This window comes from Suncus etruscus, chromosome 10 (genome assembly GCF_024139225.1).
Source record: "Suncus etruscus isolate mSunEtr1 chromosome 10, mSunEtr1.pri.cur, whole genome shotgun sequence".
Taxonomy (NCBI): Eukaryota; Metazoa; Chordata; class Mammalia; order Eulipotyphla; family Soricidae; genus Suncus; species Suncus etruscus.
In genome coordinates, this window is record NC_064857.1 from 13,120,438 (window position 1) to 13,133,681 (window position 13,244).

The 13,244-nt window shown below is 34.8% G+C and overlaps 1 protein-coding gene across 7 annotated transcripts in view; it reads right to left on the minus strand.

The window, feature by feature from the left end:
* RALYL (RALY RNA binding protein like) overlaps window positions 1–13,244 on the minus strand; it is a 712,684-nt gene that overhangs the window by 140,743 nt on the left and 558,697 nt on the right. For all 7 annotated transcript variants that reach the window (XM_049782024.1, XM_049782022.1, XM_049782028.1 and 4 more), the window contains one exon: window positions 430–462. In XM_049782024.1, the coding sequence (XP_049637981.1) occupies window positions 430–462 (33 nt within the window). The remainder of the gene's footprint in view (window positions 1–429; window positions 463–13,244) is intronic.

Genomic DNA, 13,244 nt, shown 5'->3' on the forward strand with positions numbered 1-13,244 from the left:
ATTTGTCAATGTTGTAGATCATCAGACCATCCCATGGTACTCCAGGCCCATGTGATACTGGATATCAAACTTACCTCTTGCATTCTATAAACACTTTTTTTAAGTTATATTCTTATTCCCAGGGAAATTTTTAAGAACAATTAAGCATATCTTCACATGAAACAATGTAGTTAGATAATTACTATATGCCTTTTAATGTTTTTATAGAAAAAAATAATTTCATATACATTCATTAGCCCAATTTTTGGCTTCATAAAGTAGTCATGGAACATTTTAATTAGTTTTTTAAAAACATAGATACCATTATTAAAGAAATGATGACATGTTATGACTTTGGAAATTCAATGAACTGGCTTGAAAATTTCCTTGTTGATTTGAATTAGAAATCAATTGAAAAAGTAAAATAGAAAATATTTTGCATATACTTACCCTACTGACAGGAAGGGCTCCTTTGATTCAAGTCTATGAAAAAATAGAAAAACTTAATTTAATAAAATGAATTATATATGCTTAAATTTGTTTTTATACTGATTAAAAATTGTGGCTTGTAGTGAAAAACTATAAGTAGCATATAAAGACCTAAACTGAACTAATTCATGTTCTGCCTAGATTAAGACACTGATTTACTAAAATGAGAGAGACTTAGAATGGGAATGTAGCATTTGAATGTTTATTAAAATAATTTCTTTTGTCTAACTTTTAGTCAATATTGGATTTTTTAGACTTTTTTTTAGAAATATTCACTATGTCTACTCATGATGCTTATAACAGTGAAAAAACTATAATATATTCAGTTACAGAGTCATTTTATTTTCAACAAATATTTTGTAATGAGGAGAGATAGACAGCAACAAGCTGTCTATGTTCACTTACTGCAGTACCATGTAGGCAGGAGTAAGACACATCACATTTTGATTCCTTTCACCTCATCTTCTCTCCTATGAATCAAGGATTTTTTGATCCTTCTAGCAGAGAATTCTGTTGTTTAGAGTCTAAATGCTGTACTTCTACAGAGCGACAGTATTGTAAGAATGAAGTCCAAATCACAACCAAACCTTTTTACTTTTATACCAAACAAAATACTGTAAGAACGAAAATAAAAGTACAAACAACTAAACCAAAACATGGTACAGGATGGGGTGTGGGAGGGAATTTGGAGACATTGGTGGAAGAAAGTCATTAGTGATGGGTTTGTAGTTAGAATAGTTTACAGCTGAAACTCAAGTATACATATCTTTGTAAATCATGGCGTCTTTATATTTTAAAATAATTTTAAATGTAAACACTTTATTAGAATTAAAAATATTGCAATTTTATATACACTTTGCATCTCTTCAAATATGACAATTTATGAAGCATTCACATTTATTTTAACTTTTAGCAATATAAACCACTAAAAAACACATTTAAAAAAAGAGAATTTTAATCCCTTAGTCTCTAACCAGAGGTTTATGACATCTTAAGTAAGCCTCTTTAAAAATATCTGAGGCTTACCATTTCATTTTTCTATGTAGCAAAATTGCTTTAGATAAATTTGATATTTCATATATTAACTATAAATTCTTTACAAAAGGTAAGCAAATTATGAAAGTATATATTTTAAAATATCCCCAGAATAATAATCAAGAGACAAGTTGGTAGATGCATTTGGCCTTTTAACCTTTAAGAAAAATGACTTAAAGGACTTTGGAAAAAGCCATTTAAAATACATGATAATAGATTAAGTTAAAGTGAGTATTGAATATTTAAGTCTTATATCTAAATCCTGGATTTAAGATGTTTAGGTATTTAAGAAGCTTTAAACATCAAAATGGTTTTCAGGAATCTGAAAGATGGCTCAGTGGCTTAAATGCTCACTTAAAAGCTCAGGGTCACAGGTTCAAACACTGTTGCTATTGAAGTGATCCTTATTCTCAGAAAAAGGAAAAAAAATTAATACATACATAGTTTTAGAAAAATGGCAGAAAATTTAATTAGTACCAAACACTTGGTGACTAGCTTAGCATATTGAAGTCAACAATTCAGATGTTGGTTATGGCTGGAACTGGTTTAGCACAGTGGTAGAGCAATTTGCCTTGCATGCAGCTTGACTCAGGACAGATGCAGGTTTGATCCCCGGCATCCCATATGGGTCCCCTCCGAACTTGCTAGGAGTGAAAATCCTGAGCACAGAGCCAGGAGTAACCTCTGAGCACCACTGGGTGTGGCCAAAAATATTGCTTTATGCCAATATAATTATATATGTTATAGATAATTCTATATAGTACAAAATAAAAAAAATTGGCTATTGGATCACACCCAGAGGTGCTCAGTAGTTACTCCTGGCTCTGTGCTCCCTGAGTTGGCTGTGAGCAAGGCAAATGCCCTACCACTGTGCTATCACTTCGACCCTTAAAAAAAACTGTTCATAGTTGAGTTTCGATCATAGAATTGACCACACCCTTCCAGTGCACATTCCCCTCACCCAGTGTCCCCAGTTTCCCTCCCACCTACCATTCCCTTCTGTCCTTTGAAATAGGAATTTTACCTTTTGCTACTAAGACATGATAAATGAAGAAGATATAAATTATTTTCCTTCCTTGTGTTTGCCTCCAAATTTTAGATGGATTTTGTCCAGATTTTAGTGTATGTATAATTTGACTGTGAACAGTGTTACCCATCAACATCACAATTCCATGTTTTATGCAGCATACATTTTACCCTTCTTCTGTATATTTTTCTTGACTACTTAATGATATAACAAAGGAACAAAATTATTACTTTTTTCATTTCTTTGTTCCTGTGTTTTCAGAGGAAGGGGTATACTTGGCTTTGCTTATTCTTATTTCTAAACACATGAAACACTTCCAGTAGCATCCTGGGAGCTATATATGGTGCCATGGATGGAATCCTGGGCTACTTTACGCTATTTCTCCAGCACACACACTTCTCTTATTTCCTTGCAAATCTCCATTAGCAAACTCTTTATATTTTTCTCTTGGGTGACATTTACATTCCTCTCCACTATACTTTCAGGCTAGTTCTGAGTACTTTGCCCAGAACAGTTGGGTGTCTCCAATGTAATGTTTCCAGTGTTCTTTGCTCAGAGTTGCTCCAACATTCTATATAGGTTTTGAACTGCATCTTTCAATCTTTCTAACTGTACCATCTTTCAATTATTTCTATCTGTACCATTTGCTCAAATTCTTTTTGGTACCGTCACCTTAGGGATATCATAATAACCCAGATAAAACAAGATCGATCACTTTGTCTTCCCCTAAGCAAGTATCGCACTGGTAAGTTCAGGACTATTGGGTGTAGTCATCATATATTGACCTTACTAATTATTTTTAAGGTTTCAGATAGGTAACTGCTAAGTTGGAGCATTTAGGGACCTAAGTTGCTCCACTGACTAAGTGGGAGATAAGACTAGTCTCATAGGCTAGTTTTCTCCTATATGTCTTGCTACTTCATTCACCATATCACTATATTGTTGTTTTTTTTTTTCCAAATTTTCAATACAAGACGTCAGGAAGAATTCAACATGTTTAAAAAAATGTGAGAATGAGAAGTCTAGTAATGTACCTTATACAAAGGACATGCCAATTTTCATGTACAGACCAAATTTATTTTGGTTCAATATATAAATTAAGAAGGGTGGAAGGGTGTCTGGGGCTGGAGCTATGACACAGGGAGTAAGGCGTCTGTCTTGCATACACTATCCTAGGACAGACGGCAGTTCTATCCCCAGAGTCCAATATGGTTCCCCAAGCCCAGAGGGATTTCTGAGCGCATAGCCAGGAGTAACCCCTGAGCATCACCGGGTGTGGCCCAAAAACCAAAAAAAAAAAAAAAAAAAAAAAAAACCTAAAACATGGGGCTGGAGAGATAGCATGGAGGTAAGGTGTTTGCCTTTCATGCAGAAGGTTATTAGTTCAAACCCTGGCATCCCACAGGAGTAACCCCTGAGCACTGCCGGGTGTGACCCCCCCTCCCAGAAAAAAGACTAAAACACATTTTTAAAAAGGAGTACTTATATAATACTTTTTGATATATGAAATGGCATTTCAGTGTTTATATTTAAGTTTATTGGAACTCAGACACATTTTAATTTATGTATTATTTATGACTGTGCTACAGTGGTACTTTGAGGAGTTAAAACAAAATATGTACATATACAATCTTAAAAATTGTGCTAAGGCATAAAAATATTGAAAAGAGGAAACATACTTTAAAAATAGAGATTATTTTAATACACATGAAGGTATTTTTCCAGAGATTTTCCCTACTGCACCAGTTTATGAACTACTGATAGATTAAATCACTTAAAAGGCTATTTTTTATATCATAACTTTTTTACAATTTAAGTAATCACATAATGATATCCAAATATTGGAAAGTCTTTTACAAACATGTGACCTCACTACAGATTTTTATGTTATTGTTATCATTTATTTTACTAAGTATATCTTTTCAGTAAATACATGGTGTGTTTATTGGTTTGATTTTGGCCAAACCCAAATAGTGCTTACTCTTCATACTGGATGAAGGGATCATTTCTGGCAGTCCCCAGATAACTATATATGAACTGGGAATTGAAATGGGGTCTTCCAAATGAAAAACAAGACAAGTACCCACTGTTTATCCCAATATATTTCTTTCATAGAGAAAATCCTAACACTTGTATCTATAGGGCTAGTACTGCTTTATAATCTTGTTTACTGTTATTCTCAGGAAATCAGTCCTTACTTATAAGGCTAGGATTAAGATTAGTGAGACTATTAAATATAAGTCTAATATTATATATTGGATTATATATTAAATACATTATATATATTAAATATAAGGCTAAGATTTAGATTAGTGAGACTATTAAATTTTATCTCAACTTATACAAGCAAGTCAGTTCTCCTGTGTTAGGATTTTATTGCCCATGTGAAAAGTGGCTGCCAATATTCTATGAGCTGTGCAGAAAGGAAAAACTTTTGATCATTGGAAACTTTCATAAGTGACTGATGACAAGCCAGGAGTTCCAAACATTTTTATAGGGCTACATATTTTTATGGCAAGCCACTACCAGATCATGCTACCTTACATCTGATCCACAAAATGGTTAATCATAGCAAAGAGAAATACATGAAACTCTGCTTTAATCAGTTTCTAGAGGGGGATTATTACATAAAATGAACTTCTTCTCATCCTTGAATTATTTAAAGAATCATATTTTTCTTAATAACATAACATTCATAATATTTCAATGGCCTGGTGTAAAGAATCTGAAATTTTATACTTAGAATAACTAGCAGTTCCTGGCACAGTTTGCATCTTCAAGGTGTCAACTGCGCATGAAGAATTGTTAACTAAAGTCTTGACTACACGGGGCCGGTGAGGTGGCACTAGAGATAAGGTGTCTGCCTTGCAAGCACTAGCCAAGGAAGGATCGCGGTTCAATCCCCCGACATCCCATATGATCCCCCCAAAGCCTGGGGCAATTTCTGAGCGCTTAGCCAGGAGTAACCCCTGAGCGTCAAACAGGTGTTGCCCAAAACAAAACAAAACAAAAAAAAACAAAACAAAAAGTCTTGCTTACATATAAAAAGTTCAGCTTTAGTCCTGATAGTGGAAAAAAAAAAAAACAAGAGAAATATCAAAATTACTAGGAGAAAAATCACTTTGGAGAAAAGTGTTTCTCATTTCGATCCTTAGAAGCAGATGATTACATTTGTGCTATCCCCTGAGAGAATGTTTGTTTCTTTTCCTTCTTTTTAAATAGCGAGACTTTTGTGAAGAAAATAAATGGTTTTATCTTTCTTGAGAATCACGTTTAACATGAAACAGGTAGAGAGTTTAATAATACTCATTCAGGCATTGTAGGATTAGGAGAAGATAAATAAACCATAGCCTTGAGAAAAACAAGCAATAGTAGTGGTGCAAAATAGATTTGGAAATAACAATCAATAGTCAGGGCTAAGGGCTTTTTATCTGAATTTAACAGAAAAACTCAGTTTTTTTTTTTATAAAGGCTAGAATGTCCAAAATGCTTTTTAGACATTGTTTTATTTAAACATCATGGTACTATCAGATGGAGAGCTCATGTTACATATGAAAAATTGATTCCTAAGGATGTTAACATTTTGTCCAAAGTCAGACAGTTAAAAGGGCTTAAACACAGATTCGAATTTCAGCAATGTACTTCCAAAGTTCACTAGTCTTATTCTCTTATCTTTCATGGTATACTACCTCTCATCTATTTATCTGTTTAGTTATTTAATATATTTATTAGTGTTTTTAAATTACTTACTATGAAAATGACACTGTCTCATTTCCATACCTTTGCCTCTACTAAGGATTCTTTTATGTTCTTTTATGTTTTCTATAGCATGCTGGATATTTCCATACTTATGTCTCTAATATCATTCTATTTACAATACCTTTACAATACCTACTCACCTAGCTATAACTTTAAGTTTCTTGGAATTAACATGTACAAAATTAAATTCATTATCTTCTTCCTTCATTCTGTTATTCCTTCTTTATCTAACTTAGTAGTTTCACCATTCACGCATTAAATCAGAATTTTTCTACTTTTACTCCCTTCCACAACACTTAATTTTTGTACAATGTTTGTCATTTTTTTGGCCAAAATCTTTCTTATTTATTATTCTTTTTGTTTTTATTATTCCAGTTTAGTTATTAACTTTCATGCCTTCCTTATATATTTTTGATATAATTGTATAAGCAGGATCATACCATAAAAAGTTAATTCTTATCTAATTTCACTAATCAAATATCTCTGTGTTGCTTCTAGGTATATTTCCTTTTTGGAGGATCTCTCTTTTTATTGGGGGGTCATACTCGGCAGCACTCAGGGTTTACTACTGGATCTATGCTCAGAAATCTCTCCTGGCTGGCTCGGGAGACCATATGGGATGCTGGGATTCGAACTACCATCCTTCTGCATGCAAGGCTAATGCCCCACCTCCATACTATCTCTCCGGCCCCTAGAGGAGCTATCAAGTAATGGTCAGGACTATCAGTGGCACTTGGAAGTGTGAATGTCTCAATTGTGCTGTTAGGGTTCAGTGGTACTGAAGCCACTAGGTTGGCAAGCAGTTCTGGGAATTAACTTTCATACCATGTGTAGCAAGGTGGGTGACTTGATGTGCCTGACTTCAGAACATTCTCTCAATCTAGAGTTTTATACTATAGCATCATGTTTTGACTAGGAGTGCTATTAATTATTTTCATAGCATTCATAATATTTAACTATGGCACACTTACATTGCAGGTACATTCTTAGATTATCAGGGTGCCTAATTTAAAAGTAGAAACTCACTGTATTGTATCCATATTTCAAATACTCTCCATCATTTTGACATTCTACAGGATAGACTACATGCTGGCACATAAAACATACCTCCATAATATCAAGAGGATAGAAATATTGCAGGCTACCTTCACTGACCACAAGGCTCTGAAATTATTTGTGAATTTCAAAGGGACACAGAAGAAAAACTTTAACACCTAGAAGTTAAAAAGCCTCATACTGAATAACCAGTTGGTCAGAGATGAAATCAAGGAGGAAATCAGAAGGTTCCTGGGAACAAATGATAATAAAGACACAAGTTATCAAGTTATCAGAACTTATGGGACACAGCAAAAGCAGTACTGAGAGGAAAATATAGCTTTGCAAGCACACATCAGGAAGGAAGAAGGGGCTTACCTGAGTAGCTTAATGACGCAGCTCATAGAACTAGAAAGTGCTCAACAAAAGGAACCAAAAATAGGGAGACAGAAGGAAATAACAAAGCTGAGAGCAGAAATCAACGAAGTGGAAACACAAAAAAAAAAATCCGAAAGATCAGCGAAAGCAGAAGTTGGTTCTTTGAAAAAGTAGACAAGATTGATAGACCACTGGCAAAACCAACAAAGAAAGAGAGAGAGAGAAACTTGATAACTCGTATTAGGAATGAAAAAGGAGAGATCACTACCTATATGACAGAGATTCAAAGGGTAATCAGAAACTACTTAGAGAAACGCTATGCCACTAAAAATGAGAACCTGGAAGAAATGGATAAATTCTTGGACTCTTATAATCTTCCACGGTTGAAGGAAGAGGATGTAGCATATCTAAACACCCCATCACCATTGATGAAATTAAAATAGTAATCAAATGTCTGTCGAAAAACAAAAGCCCAGGCCCAGATGGATTCACTAATGAATTCTTTCAAACATTCCAAGAGGAAATACTACCAATCCTGGTAAGACTCTTTCATGAAATTGAACAAATGGAAACACTTCCAAATAGCTTTTATGAAGCCAACATTACCTTGATACCTAAACCAGACAGAGATGCTACAAAAAAAGAAAATTACAGACCAATATCGTTGATGAATGCAGATGCAATTATCCTCAACAAAATCCTGGCAAATAGGATTCAATGCCTCATTAAGAAGATCATCCACTATGATCAAGTATGTTTCATCCCAGGTATGCAAGGATGGTTTAACATCTGTAAATCTATCAACATAATACACAACATCAACAACAAGAAAAATAAAAACCACATGATCATATCAATAGATGCAGAGAAAGCATTTGATAAGGTCCAACACCCATTCTTGATCAAAACTCTCAGCAAGAAGGGAATGGAAGGAACCTTTCTCAACATAGTTAAGGCCATCTACCACATGCCAGAAGCAAATATTATCCTCAATGGAGAAAAACTAAGAGCCTTCCCTCTAAATTCTGGCACAAGACAAGGTTGTCCTCTCTCACCACTCCTATTCAACATAGCACTGGAAGTACTCGCTATAGCAATTAGGCAAGAAACAGATATCAAGGGAATCCAGATGGAAATGGAAGAAGTAAAGCTCTCACTGTTTTCAGATGACATGATACTCTACCTAGAAAACCCTAAAGACTCTACCAAAAAGCTTCTAGAAACACTAGACTCATATAGCAAGGTGGCAGGCTACAAAATTAACGCACAGAAATCAATGGCCTTTCTATACACCAATAGTAATAAGGAAGAAATGGACATTAAGAAAACAACCCCATTCACAATTATGCCACACAAACTCAAATATCTTGGAATCAACTTGACTAAAAATGTGAAGGACCTATACAAAGAAAACTATAAAACTCTGCTCCAAGAAATAAGAGAGGACAGGCGGAAATAAAAACACATACCCTGCTCATGGATTGGCAGGATTAACATCATCAAAATGGCAATACTCCCCAAAGCATTGTACAGATTTAATGTGATCCCTCTAAAGATACCCATGACATTCCTAAAACAAAAGTGGATCAGGCACTTTTGAAATTCATTTGAAATAATATACACCCTAGAATAGCTAAAGCAATCATTTGAAAAAAGATTATGGGAGGAATTACTTTCCTCAACTTTAAATTTTACTACATAGCAATAGTTATCAAAACAGCATGGTATTGGAATAAAAACAGTATCTCAGATCAGTGGAAAAGATTTGAATACTCAGAGAATGTTCCCCAGACATACAATCACCTAATTTTTGATAAAGGAGCAAGAAATTCTAAATGGAGCAAAGAAAGTCTCTTCAACAAGTGGTGTTGGAACAACTGGCTAGCCAATTGCAAAAAATTGAACTTATACCCCCAGTTAATATCATATACGAAGGTAAAATCCATATGGATTAAAGACCTCAATATCAGACCCAAAACCATAAGATATATAGAACAACACGTAGACAAAACACTCCAGGACATTGAGACTACAGGCATATTCAAGGAGGACACTGTACTATCCAACCAAGTGAAAGCAGAGATTAACAAATGGGAATATATTATGCTAAGAAGCTTCTGCATCTCAAAGGAAATAGCGCCCAGGATACAAGTGCCACCCACTGAGTGGGAGAAACTATTCACCCAATACCCATCAGATAAGGAGCTAATCTCCAAAATATACAAGGCACTGACAGAACTTTACAAGAAAAAAACATCTAATCCCATCAAAAAATGGGGAGAAGAAATGGACAGACACTTTGACAAAGAAGAAACTAAATGGCCAAAAGACACATGAAAAAATGCTCCACATCACTAATCATCAGGGAGATACAAATCAAAACAACTATGTGGTACCACCTCACACCCCAGAGATTGACTCACATCACAAAGAATAGGAACAAGCTGTGTTGGCGGGGATGTGGAGAGAAAGGAACTCTTATCCACTGCTGGTGGGAATGCTGTCTAGTTCAACGTTTATGGAAAGCAATATGGAGATTCCTCCAAAAACTGGAAATCGAGCTCCCATACGACCCAGCTATACCACTCCTAGGAATATACCCTAGAAACACAAAAATACAATACAAAATCCCTTCCTTACACCTATATTCATTGTAGCACTATTTATCATAGCAAGACTCTGGAAACAGCCAAAATACCCTTCAACAGATGAATGGCTAAAGAAACTGTGGTACATATACACAATGGAATATTATGCAGCTGTCAGGAGAGATGAAGTCATGAAATTTTCCTATACATGGATGTACATGGAATCTATTATGCTGAGTGAAATAAGTCAGAGAGAGAGAGAGTGAGAGAGAGAGAGATGCAGAATGGTCTCACTCATCTATGGGTTTTAAGAAAAATGAAAGACATTCTTGCAATAATAACTTTCAGACACAAAAGAGAAAAGAGCTGGAAGTTACAGCTCACCTCATGAAGCTCACCACAAACAGGAATGAGTTTAGTTGGAGAAATAACTACGTTTTGAACTATCATAATAATGAAAATGTATGGGGGTTATATAAATCCTGTTTAGAGTACAGGAGGGGTTTGGGTGGGGAGGAGGGAGATTTGGAACATTGGTGATGGGAATGTTGCACTGATGCTGGGTGGTGTTCTTCACATGACTGAAACCCAAACATAATCATGTATGTAATCAAGATGTTTAAATAAATAAATAAATAAATATATATATATATATAAAAGAATCCGGTGGTAGCATTTATAAATTAGTAAATGATGAGAGATTATTTTGTTAGAGAGATAAAGTAGGTATAAAACTTAAGTATAAAATTGAAAGTCAGATGAGCTAGAAATATTGATGTAGGTGTCATATGATAGAGTGTATTGTATCATGGATGAAAGTAAGGACTACCAGAGAATATATGTGGAATGGGAAGAAAACAATTTATGTAAAAAATAATTGGGGTTATTAACAGTTTTTGAGATGCTCATATGCAAAGACCAGAAAGTAGAAGGCAACTTGGTGAGCCAGTTGTATACAGCTATAAAGCACATGGCATTCAACATATGGCAGATGTCCAAAGTTTGGGCTGAATAAAATGTGGACACAATGAACAAAACTGTGTCTGTAAATACAAAGCCAGACTTCAATGTGGTTTATGATTTATTTCTGGAGTAACTCAGGTGAGTTTAGCCAAATTGAAGGACCAGAATAATTGTGGGAAAATTACAGACTTAGTTATATATAAGTGTTGATTTAAAGTTTGCAAATATTCTCCAAGTCAATATTTTCAATCTAGTTTGTAAATTTATATATACACCTAAAGATGCCTTTCCAGCCACATGCTATTTTTCCTTCAAAACAACCGATTTTTGTTTCAAATACTGTTCTGAAAAGGGATATGGTAGAAACTGGAGAGATGGTATGGTATGTAAGAAGGAGCTTGCTTTACATATGACTAAATCAAGTTTAATCTTCTGCACTCTATGTGGTTCCCTGTGCTCCCTAGTGATCCCTAAAGCACAGAGCCAGGAGTAAGCTCTCAACACTATCTGATAGGTCCATCCCCTGCCTAAAAGAAAATAAAAAAAAGAAATATGTCACAAATACTGAGTAAACAACAATATGGCTTTTTCCTTTCCCCATGTATCCCATAACTCCCCCATAAATCCCAGGAGAATCTTCTGAGGATAATCAGAATTAGAACTTACTATGTGCAGACACTGTGCCGAAACCTCTAATAAAAACAAAATCTACCATTTCAGGGAGAAACAAAATTTCAGAAAGACAAAGTAATTTCCTCAAAGTGACATAGCAGAACAAATTTTATCATATTGTTTATTATAGTACATAATTTCAGTTCTGCTCTGTTCTATATCAAAGGGTAAAAATACTACAAATGGTACTCAGAATGAGCACAGTATAAATGGTACTCGATAATCCTAGGTCAATCTAGACCCACATAGGACATGATAGTGCCCACGTCATTGGTATAGATTAACTGAACACTTATCTGATGAATTGTTCTTTATTTATAAAATCATTTAATTTGCTATTTTCCAAATTACTTAGAGAACTTCTTAAAGATCATTAGGCTATAAGTATTTTGATACTTGAAATAGTCTACATTTTGTTAGTGACCATTGAGTACATTCCCATGACATTTTCGTCCTTTCAAGGTCCTGTGATTTAAGCAGAATTCTTTACACAGTAAATAATTAAATAGGAGAAAAATATGCTGATTTTGATCAAAGAAATGGTGTTATCGAGGATCCTTAAGTTTCTCCCTATATTGAACATTATGCTATTAAAATAGAGCATAACGTATGTCTTCTTAAACTGTAATTTGTTGTTAAATGAGTGTAAAACGAATCAGAGAATTTTACATAAAAGGCATGGATTTTTGTTTTTGTTATTGTTTTTGGGTCATACTCAGGAGTGCTCAAAGCTATCTCCTGGTGGGCTCAATTTATCCTATAATGCTTAAGTTTGAATTTGAATCAGCTGCATGCAAGGCAAGCTCCCTACCTACTGACCACCTGCTCTCTCTTTCTCTCCCCTTCTCCAGTCCCAGGAAGGAATTATTTTCTGTTGGTGAAAATCATAATATTTGGGGGGGGGGCAGCACATCGAGCGACACTCAGGAACTGCACTCAGAAACTGAAAATCAGAATTTGTCTCTGATACTTATTTACTTTCCTATTTCCTCTTCTCATCAGTAGAAAATAAAATAATGTGAAAGACATCCAGGTATCTGTGCTAACAAAACATTGTGGAGACTCCAAAGAGATCTTTCTGTGGGAAGTAGCTTGTCAGGAAAAACAAGGTTCCTTAGCACAAGGCATGAAAAGTATTACTGATCTGTACCTCCAACCACCTCAATCTTTCAAAGGATTCAAAGCCCAAATTGTCAGTGAGTATCTTGGTGAATAAGAGATCTTGTTGTCCCCTGACCATAGGACATCCTCATTTCCAACCTTAGCCTCTTTGTATGTTTCCCTGAGAACTAAGAATAGTATTACAATAGTATTATATA